At 36.2% G+C, this 22,882-nt stretch overlaps 1 protein-coding gene across 1 annotated transcript in view; it reads left to right on the plus strand.

The window, feature by feature from the left end:
• DNAH7 (dynein axonemal heavy chain 7) overlaps positions 1–22,882 on the plus strand; it is a 111,673-nt gene that overhangs the window by 9,090 nt on the left and 79,701 nt on the right. Inside the window, exons 8-18 of the mRNA XM_055719207.1 lie at positions 742–867; positions 2,220–2,339; positions 3,841–4,024; positions 5,471–5,650; positions 6,944–7,219; positions 8,156–8,283; positions 8,461–8,539; positions 12,355–12,579; positions 13,959–14,105; positions 14,724–15,409; positions 17,757–17,943. Of these exons, the coding sequence (XP_055575182.1) occupies positions 742–867; positions 2,220–2,339; positions 3,841–4,024; positions 5,471–5,650; positions 6,944–7,219; positions 8,156–8,283; positions 8,461–8,539; positions 12,355–12,579; positions 13,959–14,105; positions 14,724–15,409; positions 17,757–17,943 (2,338 nt within the window). The remainder of the gene's footprint in view (positions 1–741; positions 868–2,219; positions 2,340–3,840; positions 4,025–5,470; positions 5,651–6,943; positions 7,220–8,155; positions 8,284–8,460; positions 8,540–12,354; positions 12,580–13,958; positions 14,106–14,723; positions 15,410–17,756; positions 17,944–22,882) is intronic.

Here is a 22,882-nt window from a genome sequence, read left to right on the forward strand (position 1 = left end):
CTGTAAAATAGAGATTCTCTGAGAAATTGACACTTTTTTTATCTCGGAAACTACTTTTATGGGTGGGAGCTCATTGTGCAAATGAGAACAATAGTGTTACAAGTATATAACACATTTGTCAGGAGTGTTTTTGCTTTTCCCCTGAAACCTAAAGGTTGCGATGTATGCTACTTAAGTGGTAGTGCTTAATATGTTAATAGTAAAATCAGACTGCCTGTAGAAAATGACAACGATTTTTAAAGCAGGAAAAGAAACACCCCACCAGAATAGTTTAATGTTTTGAAAAATTTGGAAGCAGGCCAACTGAGTTAATGAAAAGGCTCTAAATCTATGAGTCTTTACAGATTTGGAGTGATGAGCATAAACTTATATAAAATAGTACTTATTGTAGAAAATTGCTTATTAATTGACTAAATACATTATGTATGTATAATGATTTTATATGCTAAATATAAGGGACCATGAATAGGTTATGGATCTCTTAGAATTTGGTCAGTATTTCTCTCGTTATTTTTTTTTATGTAGTGGTCAGTATTTGAAGACCTTCTTTTTGGTATCTGAATAGTAAGCGGAAAGTTAGATTTATCTCCTGAATTCTGTGCTTTCTGGGTTGCAAAAGAATTATCTTAAAGTAAATGTATAAACATTTTGGTTCTTAGCACGGCTACTACATTCATTCTACTGTTTCTTACTGGTTTTGTGATTGTTTTTTGGTGGTGGTTTGTTGTTTTTTTTTTTTAGACTAGAAGTAGTGCCAAAACTTTGGAACAAGTCTTTCTTGTCAGCATGCAGTTACGTGAAAGAAAATTTGCATGCAATAAATCCTTTAATGCTTGCTGTTCTGAACTTATGGGAGACCTCATTTAAGTAAGTGTTATTTGTATCTCTTAGGTTTCAGCTGCTCAGTGATTTCAGAACCTATGTAGGGAAATAATGGATGATGACATCTAAAGATTTCCAAGTTACTGTGTTGAATTGGGACTGCTACGATACATCTACCTGAACACTGGTCATGGATATGATGGCACTGTTTGACAGCCCTTATCCCAAATAGATTTGTCTGTGTTCTCTCCTCATGCTTCTAAGAGTTTCTGCTGACTGTTTCTCCATAGAGGTCAAGCTTTTGTATCTGTACATCCCCAGAAATCACATGGAACACTTTGCCATCTTCATGTCTTTTGATATCTAGGCAGTTTTAAGCAAGAAGCTGAACATGAAAGTTCAATAGTTCAGCTGTTTTGTACTTGATTATTTTTTTAGAGCGTGGGTGAAATGCCATTTGGACTTGGCAGTTTGTGATTTTGATTTTTGGTTTGTTTTTTTTCTACAGTCTCTGGCAAGTTTCTTCTGACATATTTGAAAAAATTATTTATTTGTGGAAATGAGTTCCATTTCTCAATCTTTCTTGCTTTTAGTATGGTCCCTTAATCTGTTCAGATATGACACCTTTCTTTTTTTTCTTCAGTCTTTCTCAGGTCATGAGTATTCAAAACAATCTGTCTCCCAAGAAAAGAAGGGTTACTGTCTTGCATAGCAAGGCATTTATGTCTTTTACCTTATTAACAAGAGAAAAAGCCATTAGATGAGCTATTTTCTGCTTCCCAGAGTAGACCAAACTGGTTGCTTGTTTCTTGGCTGGTGGTACAAAAGAGAATGAACTGACCTGTCCAGGCCAAGTGCCATAACAAGTTACAGGGAGTGGTTTGTTTTATTTTTAAATTTTTGTTGTATCTGCTAAGTGGGAGATGAAATTCAGCCAATGGCTTTTAAAAAAAATTTAACTGAAAATTATTTTGAAACTAGGTTTAGGTGGTTATTCATTTATTTTTACGTTATTTTGTAGTATTTGTAGAAATCCGTCCAGTTCTAGAAAGCAATGATATTTAATACATTCAGAATTTTTAATGTTTGATCCTATATATAATGCATATCGTATACACAGACTCTGATTCTGAAAACAGTTATTAATATGCCTAAATGCAGTAATTACTACTTCAGTTTAAGACCATGCATACAGACGGCACTGCAGTGGTTATATTTGGTTGCTCTGAAACAATAGGAAATAATTTCTGAAAATAACATTATTTTAAAGTGTTGTAAGATATGTTTAAAAACACTTTGAAATGCGAAATATGAAAAAAGTTTAATGAAAACAGAAGAATGAAAAACAAGATACGGTGAATATGCTCCTGAAATATTCATGTTACATTCTGTTTCAGAACTTTACGCCTTTTTGATACAGAAATATTTCACAGTAAACAAGAAGCGGAGGACCTCACATTTTTCCAGAATAAAGTCATGAAGGAAATTGAAAAATCCAGAGAGATTCTATCTAAGAAGTATGATTCGCTGTATCATATTTTTTAAGTTATAGGGAAATATTTAACTTTTTTTCCCACTGTTTTTGAAACTGAACGTTCTGGAGAAAGGAAAAATGTCCCATTTTAATAATATGTGTTAAAGTAAGAGATGCAATGTTGTGAAATTGAGGCCTGTGAATGAAAGCTGCTGTGTAAATATTGAGCATGTTGTCATGATTTGTGCAGTTTTCTTATTCTGAATTTTGGTGTGATATATTTTGTTCACTTCCTAGAGGGACAGTAACAATGTATGTTAGTCTGACAGAAGCTTTTGTTTTGTGGACTCAGTTGTGCTGGATAAATGAGAAAATACCATTTAATACGATCAATTATTTATGACATTTTAGAATATAAACTGTGATATAACTTATTAGATAATAAGACTTTCCCCATCCCTACTTCACACAAAGGAAGTGTCTCATGGATAGGAAGATTAACCTCATGTCACTTCACTAGCAGTATCTCTGCAGACCATGTATTGATGAATTTCTGTTTGTATAGTCTCAGTTTTGCAGCTGCTTCTGAGAACAGAATCATCTGAAAAATGCTGCATTAATGAGATCTGTTGACTTCAGAGATTATGATTAAGATTTTTAAAAGTGTTTGGATATCATAATTTTTATATATTCAGTCAGGTATTTTAAAAGAAAAAAGGCAGTTTTCTTGGTAGCGGACTCAGTAAGCTGCCATTAAGTTTTCAAATAAAGCATCAAAATTGCTAGGTCTTTTTTAGGTATTTGTGGCCAAACACAATGTGTATTATTTGTATGCATCTGATCTTTCTTTAACTTAAAATGCTTGATTTCTGCAGTTAAGTATTACTGCATTTTTACTATTTCAAGTTTTAGTCAAGTAAAACAACTGTCAAGACAGCTATATTCTCAAATACTTGTTTTTTCATGTTATTAACCTTGAAGGCTTTTATTTCTGCACTTGTCCATGGTTCTGTTATGTATGGCCTTTATTGCTTTCAAGTGTTTTTCTTCCAGACCCTTAAAATACCTTTCTGCTGTTAACTGAAGGCTGCACTTCTGTGCTTTCTTTTGATTTCACAGACATGCCAGAGTCAATTTTATTTTGGTTAAGGGCAACTGGGCAGAATTCCCTTTGGATTGCTTTCACATCTTAATATCCGCTGAGGTTGCAAGGGTGCATAATGCACTGCACAACCCCTGGGACTGGAGTGTGCTGCCTGTGAAGCCTTTCTGGCCTGTGAAACAGGAGATGAAGATAGCAGACTTGTCTATCATAATACCTGGTGTTTTAAGTATGGTTTCATGATAATAAAAATACTTTCAGAGACAAAATTCCTTAGAGTTTCAAGATACTACCATATGACTTACTTAAGGTATAGTTTCCTAAGTATACTGCAGCATCTTCTGACTGCATGTAATATAAGCATTTACAGCAATTAACTTAAAAGCACAGATTTATTAATGCTAATCACTTGAAAAGCTTAAAAATATTGTATTTTTTTCAGGTGGTTTCCAGAAGTGCAGAAAATCTTTTACCAAGGTAATAAGCGAAAACAAGTACCCAGCCATGCCAGCATTGCTAAACTAGAGTCTTTCTTCAATTGTGCTGCCACTTTAATGACTCATCAACTGCAACATTTACTTCTACATTCGATTCAAGACTTCACAGATTTAATTGTTCAACCTGCAGTAAGTAGTCTTTAACATGCATGCTAGCAGCATTGTTTATCCATGTATGTACAAGTCATTTCCTGTTTATTTCGCTTATTTTGAAAAAAATAATAGAAAAGAAGGTACGAACTTTGCTGGCAGATGCTTTCTGGAAGAAAAGGAATAGTGTTTTAGGAATGCATTATTTATTAAGTAGAATTAAAATAACTTTTTTTTTTTCATGTAAGAAGGGGAATATCAACATATTTTAAATCTGGTGTCCTCAAGAGCACACTGCTGTCAGGCATACAGTAGAAATGCATTAATGTGAAGGCTGTTTGCATCTACTAGCGCGCTCTCTGTAATACCCGTCTTTGAGGAAGTTTTATCTTCTCTCTCCTGTTGGGAGTTAGCTACTACATGCTTTGTCGGGATGGTTCTGGGCAGGGGGGGAAAGGTAAAAAAGGAGGAGTTTCTCCTTTGCACTCACATAACGTCTACTGTAGAGGTAAATATTTCTTGATGTTTGATATCTTGGAGTGCATCTGGATCAGCATTTTGTTAGTACAGCCTTGCCATCAAATATCCACAGAACTCTGGCTCCAGGTAATATTGATGAAAAAATAGGCAGAGAATGTAAGGAAGTAAGGAATCATGTTGTGGAGGCAGAGTATATATTTTTCATTCCCGCTCCCCTGTAATTGCATTGTCTACTTCTGAGTTAAGTAAGCTGTGATGTCTACAATAGTATTTTCTGTTAGTATTAGTAATTGGTATGTATTTTCTAGTCTTACCTTTCCTAATAGCTATCCTGTGCTGCCTAGTAGCGATAAATTGCTTCCTCACATTTCCAAATCAAATTTTTCTGTAGTTAGAATATGTTAGCAGATATGGAAAAGTTACATGAGCCAGATTAAAAATATGATAAAAAAACAAATTATGCCGCAGAGGACAAAAGCATATACAATTATTTTTTTTAATACATGGGACTCCATACTGCATATATAACCTTCATAATACTCAATTTTAGTAATCAAATTCTTGTTTAGCAAATAGAATTGGATGTAACACTTTATTTTTTTAAGGTTAGTAGATTGATAGTGACTGTTCTGGATGATGAATACAGGTACTGCTGTACACATAATAATTTACGTATTGCTATGTTTGTGAGCGCTACTACTGTAAAGCTACTCTGCTTCAGTCTACGCAGAAAAAACTTACAAAAGTTGTTTGCTGGTGTATAGAAGATGCCTCTCGTGCCTACTGAAAATAATGTTGCATTTCATCTTAATGAATGTCAGTGTATACAAATTTTATCAGAGACGTACTTCCTACTTGCACAAGTATTTTTGTTAGGATTATGCCATGTAATTTGCAATTAAAGTCTTGAAAATTTAAAATTCATATGCTGGAGTAATTCTTAATGACTTTTCCTGCATGAGTTAGGTTAACTAATACTATACTTTCTCCCCGGCTCCATGTTAGGAATCAGTCCAAACCTACAAAGAGCCAGGTTTAATCCTGAGGCTAATCCTTGAGAATGACGGTATTAAATTTGAACCTGACTTTAACGACTGTGAGGATGTATTACTGGACGTTTATACTGTTATGATTCAAGCTGTCAGTGATATACCAAGAGTTGAGACCAAATTATTTTCTAAGTGGGTAAGAAATTACAATACTTGAGGGTTTTGTTTTATCATTGTATTGTTCCTACGTTTTGTTCTTAGGCCTTGTTGTCAGAACTATTTGGAACAATTTGACATCATCTAAATTTTATTAATAAAAGGCCCAATCAGTGTTCTCTAAGGAAATAAAAAGCTAAGAATTGCCTAGTTTATGAGTTATTTTCTGTAGCAGCTACTACAAACGTACTAGAAATAATACTGATGTATTTAAATTTTAAACACATTTCTGCAGTATTCTGTAAAATATCTTCTATACTGATACTGGAAAGGGTACTGTCTTTTTAAATACAGACCCTCTTTGAGTAGACTATCCTTAAAATAAATAATCTAAACCTTAATTTTTAAGCAGTTTATATTTTAGTTGTTTTATGTATTCAACCAGGTTGAAATGTTAGGTCAAACAGGAAATAATCTAGGTTAAGTAAAAAACTTTTTTTAAAAAATGTAATTATTTCATAAAAAGTACTTACTTGGTTTAGAATTGCATGTTACTTTTAGTATAGCAGTCTTAGTTTTTAATATGGAGAGAATAAAGGAGTGTCCTGTGGGGCCTCTTGATCATTTCCCAGAGAGCTATGGGAGATGAACACTTCTTTTTTCCTGAAGGAATATCATGGGATATTCTGCTTCCCTTTCTGTTTATCACCAACTTGAATTTTAAATAAAGATACTGTCAACATTTTTGTTAATAATGCTTGAACAGTGATGAAGCAGAAACCTGAGTAGTACACTGCTTTGTAGAAGCACTAATCAATAATCTGTGAAAAGACAAATTAAAAGAAGCATCTCAAGTATGTCTAAATGCATAACAGCAAGGCTTTAGATCTTCTGGGGGTTTGCAGGAAAATGTTTTCCATATTTCTAATGTTACAGATTCATCAGTTGATAGCAAAATTGAAGTTGTGCCTGTGGTTCAGGAAAAATAAAATCCCTGTAGATCAAACTTAAAATTACTGACAGAATTGTTTTGAGTGGATAAGTATGTGGACTGCTGAGTTTCTCAATGAAGCACCTCTGATTTCTTATTTGTTAATAAGGCAAACATCTTAAGGCAAACATCCTTAAGCTATGATTTAAAAAATTGGGATTGGAAATAGCTGTATCTACAAAATTTGGTTTTAATCAGACTTTAATTACAAACATTTTGACAAAACTGAAGTAACATTTAGTTGAATTTTTTACTATCCTGTTTATTTTCCATGACATGGCTGAGCTACAGACATAACTGTAATTTGAAAATGAGTTTTTATGTGTGTTTTTTTTTTCAAAGCCAAAAGGTGAGTTCTCATCAACTGTCTTGAAGCCTGTTATCCTAGATGAGATCTTGGATGAACATAAGAAAAGGATCAGAGAAGAAATTATCAAAGAAAGTGCTGCACCTGTGGAACATCTCAAACTGTATGATAAGTACAGCTTCCTGATAAACAAACAAGCTGAAAAAGATATTGATCAGTTCCTTACAGAGGAACATGCCTTTGAAGAAATGAAAAGGGAAATTATAAAGTACCAGAAACTTGCTAAGGAAATAAAATACACTTCTAGGAAGGTAAATTACAATAATATTCATAAACTTGTATGGCTACTATTTAATGTTGATCTTGTACTAAGAATGTTGTTAGTCAAAGGTGCTGATAATTAGCCATGAGATAATTAAAATGAAATATTTTTTTCTTTTTTTTAAGACTTAGCATTTCTGGGGGGTATTTGTAGTACTTAAGTGAGATTTAAGTTATTTTTGCTAGAAATTGTTTGACGACTTCTGAGGGCATCCAGAGCATGCTGCTCTTACACATTGAGGAGTAAGAGAAAGCGTGAGTCCAACCACTTCCAAATTCATTCCGAGCATCTAGGGCAGAGAGATGATCCTTAACATGAACCACCTTTTTCTGTCTCTGTAAGGATTTTCTTTGGTAAGAATCCTTTGTCAGTCTGTTCTGAAAAAGAGCTCGGAAGGCTAAAGCGGTTCTCCTTAAATTGTTTCCCTCCCAGCATTCAGTGCTAACCTCAGTTCTGGTGAGACTAGTACTTAACAGGCCTGTCATGAGGGCTCCCGCGTGTGGAAATGGAGCTCACTGGCCCAGTGATCAACACATTGGATTCAGAGGCTCACTGGGAGGTGGCAGAGTCTTTTTAATCCTAAAGACTGTCACGTGTCTCTAACAGTAAAGCAAGATTACCACATTTTAGATGTATCTCAAACTCTTAATTTCACCAGACAACATTCACTGCTACGGTAGTACGTGCCCTTGTTTTTTCAGGATGTAGATTATTTGTCAAGGTAAAAAGGGATAGAAGTAGGATTTATATGAAGTTCATTGTGCGGATACAGGACGGTTATTCCCTTCTTTGCTTGAAAATTTTAGAAGCATTCTGTGGTTTAACTAAATTCCTAGGTGAGATCCCCGACAGTCTGCTTAAGACGGTGACAGCAAATCGGTAAAAGCTGTTCAGCGTTCTGACAACTGTTACATTTGTATTGCAGTGTGTCCGTCTCGGAATGTTTGAATTGCACTGTGATGAATTAATAAATGCTTTGGTAAAGCGAGTGGATAATATTTGTGAGCAAGTTATTTCCAAAGTGTTCAGAGATCATCAAGACATAAATGCGAGGTAACTCTCAGACTGAAAATGTATATTGAAATGTACTTAACTTTGTTTCCACTGTTGAATTTTTTTAATCCTTAAAGGATATGTTGATCTCATTTTTGCTGTTATAAATGTGTTTGACTTGTCAAGGATGATTAAAACAAAATGCATGCCAAACTCATTATTTTATGTATTTTTCAGACTATGTGATCAGTTTGAGAGAATATCAGAAAAAGCCCTTACTACTCCATCTAATACACAGGAACTAATGGAACTTAAGGTAGTTTTTTCTTTTTTATGAGTTTAAGTGAGTAGTTACCAATACTATTGCTCTGGCCCGAAGCAGTAGCATATGCAGGTTGCCCCCTTTATGGGTATGGTTCTGGCCTTGTTAAAGTCACTGGTGCTATTTCTGTATTGTAAAATAGAAAAGGACAGGACTTTGGCCGTGAGGCTAAACACCACAGTCTGGCTCTTAGACATACAGCGCAACTCTCTTCCCCCCAAAAACGTCCTGGCCACAGCCAGACTGCCTGTTTGGAACAGTCCTTTGTGCTGTCGCTTGTCCCATATGATGGCCTTGCTGGTGAGGATGCCAGTTGGCCTGGGCCAAAACCCTGTAGGGCAGCAGTCCCCAAAGTGTGGGGGGTGCAGCCCAGGGGGTGCACAACATATCCATTGGAGTATGTGAAGGAAACAGATGGGTTTTTTAATCTAAAAAAAGTGAGAAATCGAGCTTTACCTATATTTAATAATACAGATTGAGACTGGTGCCCTCAGTCTGTATGTCAGAGGGTCCTGTGCTGCATGCATACATGACGTGTCCTGGGGAAAGGGCAGGTGCTCCACAATGCAGAGGGATTCACGGTGGCACCCTTGCTTGTTCATCTGCTTGGAGCATATTACCGTGTATTGCAGTTTGTGTGCCCAGTTGCATAGGTTCACAGATGATGTTAGCTAGTTTTAACTAACCTAGCCCTTGCAAAATGGACAAGGGGCTTAAAATTATTCTCTCGAAGAAACTGCAGATTGAAGGTAATACTAATAATGCGAGCACAAGTGATCAACAAGAAAATGGCAGAGGTGACACTTCTACCCCGAGTACAAGGTCTTCATCATCCACGTTATGAGATAAAAATAATAATGGTCTAATCAGATTTGACAAGTTGGCCAAAAATTTCAAAATTTTCAGGAAGAGTATTTGAAATACGGATTTACATCCACTACCTTTGATGATGAACTTTGCCTGAAATGTCTGTTGTGCCCTGAGATACTGGTTAATGATAGTACAAAACCATCACACTTAGTCAGACATGTAAAAACAAAGCATCTAGATCATAAAGAGAAACCTCTACACTTTTTTCAGTGAAATTTCAGGTCATACTTTACTTAATCCATTACTCTACAAAATTTAATGATCCATGCTCAGAAGACTCAGAATCCTCTTCTTATTTAATAGTGGAAGAAGAAGCCACGTACCATTAAGGAAACACATCTTCCTGCTATGGTAGAAATGGCTGAAATAATACATGAACAGCAATATGGTGACAAGCTAAAATGCGTGTCTTTTACAGAAAGTACTGTTGGAAGGCACGCACGGAAAACCTTGCTAAAGATTTGTAGAAACAAGTATTGGAACAAATGATGCATGTGTGTTCCCATTGTTACGTGTGTACCTCCCTATAAAAACACCTATCTGTACACTTTAAAAACTTGGAAACAGAATTTTCTAACCTGTTTAAAAACCTTACAAATGTTTCACTGAGTTTCGAACGTGTTTGTTAAAAATTATTGGTGGATGATCATGATTTATAAAGTACAGCCAATGATGTAGTTCTTCCATTTGGATCTAGGTGTATTTGAGGGTTTTTCCAGCTATGACAGCCATTAAAATGAAGTATTGAAATAAACTGAACTTAGAACAAGACCTCTGAATCTCAAAAGTATTAAAGCAAGATTAGTGAAGCATATTCAATCACACTGCTCTCACTGAAAATATTATTAATGATATTATTTAGGGAAAGCAAAAAGTTTTCTGTGAAATTACTAACTAAATATTTAAAATATTGTTTATTTCTTCTTCATTGAATCCTTTTTTACTATTTTTTGTGCATGTTTTATTATGTACATAATAAGTTAGTACAGTAGTATGTGGGTATTATCTATAAATAAATGTATGTATATTGAGGATGCATGTCTCAAAATTTCTTGCTGTGTGATCAAGAAAGTTTGGAGACCACTGCTGTAGGGCTCCTTGCTAGCAAGCAACGTGGCTGGCTGGAAGGCTGACTGAGCCTGTTAGCAATATAGGTATTTAGTTAGTAATATAGTTATTACCTGGATGTTTTTTCACTGATTATCAGGAAGCAATGCATTTATATATAATGTCTTGGAATAAGTGCATGGGTTTATTTCTATCCCCGTTTAGCTAGTGTAAGCAGATAACAAGTAATTTCTGTAGTGTGGGCAATGTGCCAGTAGCATTAAGTTTAGACTGCGTGTTCTTCAGGCTTCTGAACAGACAGCATTAAACAGCGAGTCTCTCTTGGTTCTCCTGAATTAAATTCAAACAGTTGAATTAGATGTGGAAGACTCGGTAACCATTCCCAATATCCTAAACTAATCAAAGAGTTGAAACCTGGGATGTAGGGAACTTTAATGTGTATTTAATTCTTCACAAGAAGACTTTAAAAAGCATGCATTGCCAAGTTGTATGAAGTAATTTTGCCTTTACACCCTTTGTTGAAAGATCATTTAAAATTTAGCAGATGTAGGGTTTGCAGTTCAGTAACTGTAAAATCCCATCATCTCACTTTAGAAATACCACTTCTGTAATCAAAACCCTGCTGTTTCTTTGATGTACTCAGGCTCCAGTTCAGTGAAGCACTTTATTCATGCTCAGAATGGAACACGTCTTAGTCTCTTGCTATTCGGCAAAGTTCTGGTGTGTGTCCAGCAAAATGTGTGGGATATAGGTGTGTGCTTAAAATAAATTGGGTGCCTGAGTGATTGGTTGCATTTGGGTCTGAGCGAGTCAGATTTTTGTTACAGTGAAGTTTAACATAGGATATGACTGGAGTAATTTTTTTCCAGTAAAAAGTGAGTTTTACAAGTTGAACTATGAGCTGAGAATATGTTGCCTTTAAAATGCATGCTTGTTACACTATATCTTTATGCTGGACAATAAAAAAATCGCATGTAATCATGGGTAGCATGTAATATTATACCAGCATCAACCCCCTTCTAATAGCTGTTCCATCTCATGGCTGAAAAGACGTGTCAGGCTTTGTTTGGGGTATTCTTTTAATAGCCAAATATTCTCTAGGTCTGTAACAACGAGTACGTTCTGAAGCAGAAAAACTGCTGTTAAAAGAGCAGAAGTGTAGATTTACTGGATGATTTACCCCTACCTACAAATTATTCCAGTGATATCACGTTGTGCCATTGTAGTAAATTTTTCTGTATCTTCAATGGGTAGATATCAAGTAATATTTCTGTGTACCAATATACTATTGATCTGTCCATGTGGCCAACGTTTTTACTAATACAGTTCTTTTCTTAAGAGGCTTTCAGAGTGCTTCGTTATGGATTATTGTTTACACTGGGCTGTGTTGCTTTTCTGTTAAGAGTACCTTGCAGAATGCGATGTGTATTAGTGCAGTTTACTGCCAACTCTGGAGATCTGAAAGAACGGTGTAATTTTTATTTTAATCATAATGAGCAGTACAGCCATCGTTTATGATCCTTATATTCTTACTGCTAGGGAAGACCTAATTTCACAGTGGGCCATCTAATGCTTCCCTTTCTGAAGCATGTCCTTCTTTTCTGTTGTAATTATTTTACTAATTTTTCTGTGGTAGCACCATGCTTTCTTTCCCAAACCTCTAACACTTACAACAGGCTGGCTGGATTGGCTTCCATTAGCCTAAACCATGCCATTCCAAATAAGCATCTTTTAAGGGCATGTATTTCTAATTTTATTTAATTTTCCTTGTAAAAAATAAGCTTTTAAAGTTAAGTATTAACTATTTCAGGCATTACTTTGGCATTAAATTATATTAAAAAATACCTTCTTTTTTAATTTCTATTCCCCAGGACTGTGTGCAGAAAATGGAATCATGTGACATGCTTGAATTGGACCAGAAATTATCAGATGCTGTAAATCGTGTTGCTTTCCTGATAGAATGTGTCAACTTTTCACCAGCAGACATTCAACTGAACAACAGTGTTTTTCAATGGTATGCACGAATGCCAGATATCTTTGAAGAGCACAGAAAGATAATTAAAGAAAAAACAGATCAATTTCAAGATGGCCTTAAGGTTTGTAATGACAGTACTTTAAGAATACTTGAGCTTCTGACTTTGAATGACGTATAGGACATGGAATAGCAGATTGAATAACCTCTTTTATTTTCCCATATGTTTTAAGAAGAAGTTCGAAGTAGGTGTTTTTATATTATTCTTGGTATGAACTAACTTTTGCCTCCTTTCCACTCATTTGTTTTCCACATATCCACAGGTACTGCAAGACAAGCCACATCTCACATTCTGCACTCTGAAAGCTCTTTGATTACAGGTCTTCCAGCGATGTTGATGAAAGTTGTCTGTAGATGAAACAGTAAAATTCAGATACATCTTTTAAAGGCTTGTACATGCCTTGATTTATACACATGAGCAGTCTCTTTGGAGTCAGTGGCAGTATATAAAATTTCTGTGATAGCTCAAAAGAAGAAAAGTGTGTTAATTTGCCAAGTGTGATTTTGCTGTTAGGATAATGTCAAATAAGGTAGTTTTATAACATAAGTACATCTTGATTCAGGATTGTTTTATTTTTATTTTTTAAACTCGTATGTGTATTTTATCTCTGTTAGAATTTTTCATTAAGTTTACTAGGCTTTTACAGTACATCTTGTTATCTAAAGTGATGTGGTCTCTCCACAAGGATTGCTAATTACTAGGCTGCTGTTTCATTACAGTTACTTCCTGTATAGCTGTCTGCTTTGGTTTTCTAGGACTCCTTAGTCTCACCGTCATTTTGTCTTAGTTCGTACGTACTTTGAGATAGGGAGCTCCTGTGTTTATGCAGGACATTTAAAGAAGTAGCTGGTGGGTGTTACTGGGTTATAAATAAACGTGCAGCATAGGCTCTGTACCTTCAAACATGTTATTGCTTTGTATGGTTTGATGCTTGGTTTCAGATGTTGACCACTACTGGTACTCAATGTGAAATATGTGTTGCGGGGTTGTATATGTGAGGAAAAAGCTGTCCTTGAACTGTATGGCTTTAAGGCAAGAGACACCTCTGTCTCGTGAAAGTCTTTAGCTTCATCTGTCATTTGAATTATTTTTATTATTCTGTTTTAATTCGAGATGTACTAGGCGTTTGAGTTTAGCTTTCTATTATTAGCCTGCTGATAGTGTCCATCACAGAAAGCAGGAATTGTTATGTCCAACTATGGCATAGAACCCAAAGGCACATCTGTCAGCCCAGTAAATCACTGCAGATGACAGTCGGATTTGGGTCAAATTCTCTCATTTGGGTGGAATAGATACTTGTGCAAAAATATGTTGGATGTCTCAGTTTTTCTGTAAGTACAAAGTGTTCTACCATACCAAATCCAAATAGTTATTCCTTCTTTTGACAGAAATTTATTGTGATTTTGTTAAAATGAGTGTATGCTTGCTTGATGTTCAATTAGGTACGCTGTGAAAAATTTGTTGAGGAACTGAAAAGCTACTCTAAGCAAGTTGAAAAATTTATTGCATTTGGAGATATTCAGGAAGTCAACAGGTATTTGAAGGAAGCTGAAGCGTTAAATACAAAATTGGATCTTGCTGCTGAGAAGGTACAAATTACAGTCTAAGCTAGTCCAGTAGTATAAACTGTAAATCTTAATATTTGTGTTATCAGAATCAAGAGTTGTCCTAGTAATACAGTTTCTGAGGTGTGACAAAATAATTCTTAATTCAGCTACAAAATATTTTTTTATGATTTGCAATTTAAACTGCAAATTTACTGGGCACAGTAATTTGTTACTATGTGGTCTGGAGTTAATATGGTAGTACTTTGCATAGTGAAAGAGTGGATTAAGTTTACGTTGGTTTGCATAGAAATTATACTTTAATATGCTTGGAAGTGCAATTCCTGATACTCATTATTACCTCTGTCTGTTAAAGCCTCCACAGCAATGCAAGCTACGGAGGAATGCCCAAGTACCATTGTAAACCTCTGACTATATTCCTCTATTGCCTAGCATGAATGCTGAGCTGTTACTGTTAAAGGCAGCTTTAACTGCGGTCAGTGGTGGCAATTGCATAATGGAGTGGTTTGGTAAAACTTAATTCGAAGCTTGTTGAAGACACCAGAATCCTAATATGGATGAATACTCCCTAATCCGTGTGTTAAGGGCCTGATATCACGGACAGCTTTGGTTGCATTTCAGACCTCACTTATGTCTCAACAGATTCATCAGTTGAATTCAGAAGAAGAGTCCTTTGGATGGCCAATATCTCAGTACCCTCAGCATAAAACCATCTGGAATACTCTTGCTCCATATCTTCATCTCTACCGTACGACTGTTGAATTCAACAGAAAACACAAAGACTGGACAGAGGGATCACTTACGGAATTGAATCCAGACCAAGTAGAGGTAGATGTAGGAAACCACTGGCGTGGACTGTATAAACTAGAAAAAGCCTTCCAGAATTCTCCAAATGCATTAGCAATTACAAGACATGTCAAATCAAAAGTAGAGGAGTTCAGGTGCCACATTCCTCTAATCCAGGTGATTTGCAATCCTGGTTTGCAAGAAAGGCACTGGGAAGAGATGTCAAAAATTGCTGGCTTACCACTGTATCCTTCTGAAGACTCAAACGTCTTGTCGTATATTAACTTGCATCTTGAACCATTCCTGGAAAAGTTTGAGACCATCAGTGAAACAGCCAGCAAAGAACATTCGCTTGAGAAAGCTTTAATGAAAATGATTTCTGAATGGGATCAAATGGAGTTCACTCTTCTTGCCTACAGAGAAACAGGAACCCATATTTTGTCTTCTGTAGAAGATATTCAGATGTTATTGGATGACCACATTGTCAAAACTCAGACTATGAGAGGCTCTTCATTCATTAAGCATCATGAAAAGCGAATAAGGTAATTATTTTTTTCTAATAGCAAGTACAAGTAACATTACCAAATAAGAAATCTTTTCTGCTTAATCTGAAGCACAGGGACTTCAGATGCTTTTGTTTATCCTCCGAAAGCAGTGAATTAATTTCATTTTAAAAGGGCTAAAGCTTTTGTCCCACGTCAGCTACACACTGTTTAATCCCATAAAGCTGATTTTTACTTTTAATTAACAATATGGGAAATGCTGATGCATTGGAGAGGTTGCTAAGTATTTTTAATGTGCTCTGGTTCCTAAGGTACCAAATACATCATAACATTGCCTTTGTATTACCAGATAAAACACATTTGAGGTATAGATGGAAAGGTTGTAGACTGAGAATATAGTCTAAACTTTCTACCTAAATTTTGAAGCTACTGAATGTTTTAGGTCTCCAACAATCAAAAATGATAGGGCTTATGTAAGGGAGATGAAGAAAATGAAAACAACACATTTCAAGGAAATTATGAAAGATTTCTTTTTTTCTAATGCAGAAAATTAAATCCTAAAATTTAGCATTACGTGTTAAAGATCCTGTACTTCCATCTCTGAGCATAGATTGTAATCTGGTTGTGTGTCTTTCTCCATAAATAGTTTACTTGCTTCTTAAATCCCCCAAACATAACCATACTGTGAAAACCCAAAAGCCTTTAATCTAAACTACATCTAGCTCTATTGGTATTGCCAAACTCCCATGAATCTGCAAAAACGCTATTTCACATTTCAGCACGTATTCAATAAATATGAATTCATATGTACACACATTGGGTTTTTTTCCAATAAGTATTAATTCTCCAGTTACTACTGTACTACAGTGTAGTAGTTTCTTCCTTGTTAATGTAAAAAGGTGGGTTTTGCCTGTCCTCATCAAAGATGAGGAAGCACACTATGGCAATTTTTTGGTGACTGACAGCATTTGTAAAAATACAATGTATTATTTTGGTCTTTGAGATGTAGGCAATTACACAATGGTTGCTTTCTCAATGACCCACCAAAGCATGTAGAATTCTGGATTGCTGCCAGAGATTTTTCCAAATTCCTCATCTTCATTTTGGGAATTTTTTTGGTGTAAGGATATTAACTGACCTGCCTTACTTTCTTCTTGGAAAGCTACATTTTACTCTACCTCTTGGTAGAAGAAAAATCACAAAAGATGAGGTGCCAATACCCAAAAGATAAAGGAGGGGCTTCAGGTAGAGAAGGTACATGCAGCCAGAGTTATCTGTTGTTTAGAACCTGTGGCAGGTAGAGGAATGAAGGCAGAAGTTAAGTGTGTTTTCACATGTATCATTTTACAGAACTCAGTGCAGCCCATGTATGAGTGTCTTATTGAGAAAATTCTTGCCATGGTTTATTTGTACAATACAGTTTTTAACAGCATGCACTTTTTATAATAATTCTGTCTGTACTGTCCAGTGGTATGAAAGTTGTAAAAAATAATAGTTACTGGTTTTATACAGGAAAGAAGAATATACGTTCTTCTTACAGGATTATAAATAGCATTTTATTTTGATATATTTTTTGCAAATTGCTTATGTCAGTGAATTAAGAATACCAGTGGTATGAGGGAACTGATAATATCATGTGTCTGATACTGGTGAGATAGTAACAAGTGTCCGATAGTGGTGTTAATAATTTTAAAATGATGCAGAAAAATTGAGGACACAGAAAAAGTGATAGTCTAAAGTATCTTGGAATTTTTGGCTATGAAAAGGAAAGACTGACTAGTTATTGAATTATAATGTTGTGTACTCAGTGGTGAGCAGTAATACTGAGGGAGTCTTTAATCTATCAAACAAATGTGTCCAACATCCATGTTTGGAATTTGAAGTCAGAAATGTGATTTAACCATTGGACTATTTACTTCTTGAAATCTTTTAATTAAGCTAACATATCTTTTTAGGATAATGTCTACGTATTTTTGGTTTACTGATTTAAGCTACTTCCGTGTCTGTCTGTCCTAGCAAACAGAAATAGTAGTCTGGGCTTTTGTTTACGCTGGAAACAGATTACATACTCAAGTAATTTTTTCCACAGATACTATTACATGCTGAAGTGTGTGCTATGTTTATTCACTGATACTGTTAGTTTATTTATTGGGTTAGCCTAGTTCATGAAATCCAACAGTCAACCTTATGGATGATCCAGTTGCAGAAATGGACATGGGCCTCATATGCAGGAAATTAGGCTAGGTGAATATGACATTGTGCTGAAATCTTAAATATATTGCACTTGCTGCTGAATACACAAATTTCCAAAAAGATCTTAGCAGTCTGCTGGAAATGTTTTACTGGAAGCATCAGTTAATGCATTTCAACTAATGCTATTTTATAGGGAATGGGAAGGAACACTGTTGCTAGCACAGGAGATCCTGGATGAATGGCTGAAGGTTCAGGCTACTTGGCTTTATTTAGAGCCAATTTTCAGTTCTCCTGACATCATGGCTCAAATGCCGGAGGAAAGTAGACGATTCAGTAGTGTGGTTAGGACATGGAAGGACTTAATGAAATCAGTTTTTCAGGTAAGTACTGTGGTCTTAAGAATATAGAGTGAGTTTGTAGCGTGTACTGAGAAAAAAATACTGCTTCTGATAACACAGTCCTATGTTTTCTGTTTCATCTTAGCCCCCTTTCTTAGATTCTTTTGTTTTGCAGAACTGTTTCACATAGAATCATGTAAGCATTGAACAGGAAGGGCCACTGGAGTTCAGTTAGTCTTCTTTCTAAAAGCAGAACTTTTGCCAGCATTACGTAAGCTCAGCCACAGCTTTGTGTAGCCAAATTTCAAAAATCTCCAAGGACAGTTTTCTTGCATATTACCTCCAGAGAATGCAGTGCTGCAGTACCTTCCTAGTAAATAATACTTTTCTAGAAATGTCCAAAGATTTATACCTGTTTCCCCTTGTTGCCCAACTATCACTACTGAGAAATTGGCTCTGGCTTTTACAATTGACCTTCAGGTAGTTGTAGGCTGCAGCGAAGTGCTACCTTAATTTAATTTCCAAGCTGAACAAGTCCAGCTGTCCCAGCCTCTTCTCGCAGGCTGTGTGCCATGCTGGTGAGTAAAATTGAGCAGCATACAAACCAAAGTAACAGACATAATGATCCTGGCACTGTAGGTCAATTGACATGAATCAGCTCTCACACTGATTGATCCTTTCGAAAAATGCTGTTTATCTGGATATTGAATGGCAGAGGTGCCTCTGTAACTTCCAGCTGGTTAGATATTTAACTTGCTTCAAAAGTACTAATCTGACCTACTGTACATCAGTATATAGGGCAGTTGTCAGATGCCATCACTGCGCATGTCTGGCAGTTCAAAATGTTACTGTCTTGCCAATTTGCTTTTACTTGATGCTTTCCAGAACTTCGCGCAGTAATTAGGATCAATTAATGAGATTATATGAATGCTTTGCTTCAGTTGTTAGATGTTCCCAGCCTTGGATCGGGTTAGATTGGCTATGTTTGCCAGCCTAACTGGATGGAGAACACTCCCACGTTCTGTTCTGCTGACCCTGCGAGAGGGCAGGGCAGTAGCTTCTAGCAAAGCGGTGGTACCAGTGAGGGAGGAGGAGAGGTCTGAACCTGGCACAGCTGACTCATGAGTGGCTGCGCAGTCAATGGGCTGAATGCACGCTCTACAAACTGTTCCTCAGGGGATAACCAGTTAGCTAGTAATTCTGATGCTCCTGTTACATAATTTTAATGATTCTAATAATGATTAGAGAAACTGCGTTCCTTCTGAAAAAGTTCCCTAACATCAAGGACTTTTCTAGCAGGGTGTTGTATTTTTAATATTTTATTAACTGGGCTTACTTAACTATTCAACAGATTTGAGAAGATTTATGAGGTCCGCTGTTTTCCAGGTTACTCTTTGAAGGAAAAAATCAGCTTAGTTTTCATGTGTCTCATGCCTTTGCAGAACTTTCAGAGATCCGTTATGTCATTAGGACAAATGCTGAAATTTTCACTCAGTCTAAAAGCTTTTGGTCTGAGCTCTTTTCAGATTGTAGATGTGGTCTCACTGTAGGAATACACAAAATGTGTAGTATACACAAGGAAACGTTTGCTTAATTTCCTGGCAATTTAGCTTGATCACTTAAAAATAATTTTTCACTTTGTATTATCTTTTAAGTCTTTCTCCTTCCCTTTCTCTCCCTCCGCTTCTCCCTTCCCCCCCCTCTTTTTCTCCTTCTGTCTTACACTCCCCCTCCCCCTTCTTCCTCTTGTTTTCTTTCCTGATTTTCTTCTAAATCAGAAGAATTTATCCCATAGTGCTGTGAAATTAATAGTAGTCATTTTTGGGAAGAAATTCAATAACAATAAAAAAGGGCAAGACTTTCAGAATTTTGTTGAATATTATATTTCTGAATGTTGTGTGCTGATGATCTGTTTTGAAAAAATCTTCTAAGTCAGATACTCAGTGCTAATCAAATACAAAGTATTTTTAAAATGTGATACATGTTCTCACTGCCAGAAAAGAGAACAATCTTTTGTTTGTACAGGAGAGTGTAAACGCCGCAATAGAAGTTTTAACAATCTAAAGTTGATTTTGGCTAGACAAGTGGGCATTATTTTCCAGAAGATGGCACTCTGCTTCCACAAATACAGTGTTTGGGGACTGTTCTTCCCCAGTCCATATGAAGGGTCTTTCTTAAAGCCCAAAGCTAAAAGCTAACTTGAGTCTGTTTGCACTTTTTTGCATTTATAAGCTGTTTTATTATAAAATTGCTGTGTATTATGAATTGCTTTTATTTGCTTAGCTTTTCATCACAAAATTGAATAATCATATATTATTCCTTCAGTTTAAATATCTTTTTTAAGCAGCACACATCAATGAGGGTTAAATTACTTCATGGTTTATTTTCTAGATTATATTTAAAAAAAAATCAAGGTATGGAAGCTTTTCTGTCTTTGTGGTGAAAAAGGAAAACAAAATCAAAAAACAAGACCACCACCACCCCCCAGGCTGTAACCTGTGATACATACAGAAATTATATTTAGAAACTAGAGTTGGTGATGGTCTTTTAACAAGATGCTCAAACTATTTTTATACATTTAATTTATACTCTTTTCTTGATACAGTTTTTTCCCCTAATTAACACCAACAGTGTCACTGACAAAGTTACACTAATGTTTTGAATGACTGAGAATGATGTCATTAGCTCTTTTTCTTTATGCCTTAGCAGACCTGTAAATAGGAAATCTATGCTGTAGCATAAATTCTTTTTTTTTTTCTTTACTTTTTCCTCATATGAAGGAAAAAACAAGCAGGAAGAATCCCATTTATAAAACTGGTAACACAGCTTTGATTTACCAGTTGCACTTAATCTATTTGCTGATGATTAATACACTAAGAAAGGGAACAAAAGCTCTTTCTGTTGACAACATGTAGTCATATGGTTGGTTGTGCATTAAAAACTGTTTTATAAAACCAATTTTGAGTTATGTTTGTATGCTGACAGCTTAATTGTCTATGTATAGATGAAAAGTATGTAGTTATTGAGTTTGTTGTGGTTTGGTGTGATGCAAGAGGCAGGTGACAGAAGGTAAATGTATTTCATGTGCAGAGGAACGCTGTGATTATTGTATTAGGGAGATGCACCCCCGTGAAAATCAATTAGCTAAACATACAATTCTGGGTGGGGGTTTTTTCAGTAGATTGGAAGTACGTGTGTAACATGAGCAGGAACTGAACCAAAGCTGAATGCATGTTGTAAATAATTTCATAATGTTACGAGTTTTTGAACTGAAACTGAACTTGGAATTTCTTGTTTCAGTTCACCAAACTGAAGCTGAACTGCAGTCAGGCTCCTGGGTCAAATCCGCATTGTCAGCCTGTGAGGAGTGTTTCTTGCAGACACCTTTTGCACCTCGGGGTGTTGCAGGGCAGTCCAGCCTGGCTCCTCTGCTCTGCCCCTGCAACGTGAGGCACCCGTGGTTCTGCCCTGTGAGACTGTGCTGTTCTGCAAGCCTGGCCAGACTTTTCTGAGCAGAACATTCTACATTTGTAATGGGCTCTGACAAAACTATTCCTAGTAGAAGTACTCTGGGTACATCCTTGACTTCTGCTGTCCGTTGGTGGGGTGTTCTTTGTTACTGTCGGCAGCTCTTACGAGCCCTCAGTAGACCGACTAGTCTGCAGTTCTCCCTACCAATCTCTTAGGGTTGCATATAGCTCTGTCTTTTTTTTTTACTTTAATCCTGGGTATGTGTTCTTCGCTGGGTGTTTACAGGCGCAGACTCACTGGGCAGAACGGAGGGGACCTCCGGGCTGACTAACATTGCTAGTTAGCTCTGTTTCCATCTCACCTGTGGTCATTGTGGCCCCCTTCAAATTCCAGGGGAGTGCGGTCTGGTTTAGGTGGTAAAGGAGAAGCTATGGCAGAAGCTGTGTTCCCAGACTTCGGGAAGTGGAGCAGGGGATTGGGGTTAATCCCTCTCCTTTTCCTTGCCAGGATTTTGTCATTATAGAACATGATGTTCTGTATGTTCAAGTGAGTGGGTTTGAATCGGTTCACAGTTAACAAGTCCGTTAATGCAGGGATCTGAACTAGAAGTGAACTAGAATAAATTCAGTCACAGATGAACCCAGGCCCATACTGGAACTGAGTAGAAGCGTTTGCTTGGTTTGACTTCCTCAGTCATAAATCTGTGTAATTCGCTACTTTGCAATGTGTCGCATTTTACTCCCAAATCCCCATGCCTGATGAGCAAGATTAAAACCTGTAATGATGATTAAGCTATGGATTGGTCATAAGGCATACTGAACGGTAGAACCTGATGTTCAGACAACTGTGTTTCTCTAAAGCTTCTTAGCTTGGCAACCTTTAGGTCTAGGTCTTTTGCAAAATCTTCTTTACGTTTGTACCAACTGAGATAAACTCATCTTATGCAGTAGCTTTTGTAAGCATTTATATTTATTTAACTTGAGGGGTTAATTTGGGAAGCACTAGAAAGAATTTGGAAAGCACTGTATGTCTTAATATATTTTGCCATCCACACAGCGTATAAATAGAAGAAACCCAGTGTTTTATCCAGTATGTATCTTGACAGGTGTTAATTCAGGTGCTATTATAAAAAGAAATAAAAATACAAATTTTTTATATTCTTAAAGCAAATACAACTTTTCAAGTGTTTAAAGGTTTTTGCTAGCAAAACGTATGTAGCTAGTACACGTTGGGATCAGAGAAAACCTTTTTTTAGATCGCGCTACCAGTCAGTACCAAGTGTCAGTGTTGCCTTTGTATGGCTTTGCCATCTCAGTAGTTACAATCTCATGTATATATTTATGTATTTTATAAGGAAGGAAAGATAATTAATTTTGAATTCAACTCTGGCAGATGAGTGCCGCTTAAAATGTGTGACTGCCTTGTTGTAAAAGTATGCTTTGAAAAACCCATCAAAATGTTTTAATTGTTCATGTTGCTTAATTATGTAATCCAATTGAATAGCCAGTGT

Source organism: Falco cherrug, chromosome 8 (assembly GCF_023634085.1).
Source record: "Falco cherrug isolate bFalChe1 chromosome 8, bFalChe1.pri, whole genome shotgun sequence".
In the NCBI taxonomy this organism is placed as follows: domain Eukaryota; kingdom Metazoa; phylum Chordata; class Aves; order Falconiformes; family Falconidae; genus Falco; species Falco cherrug.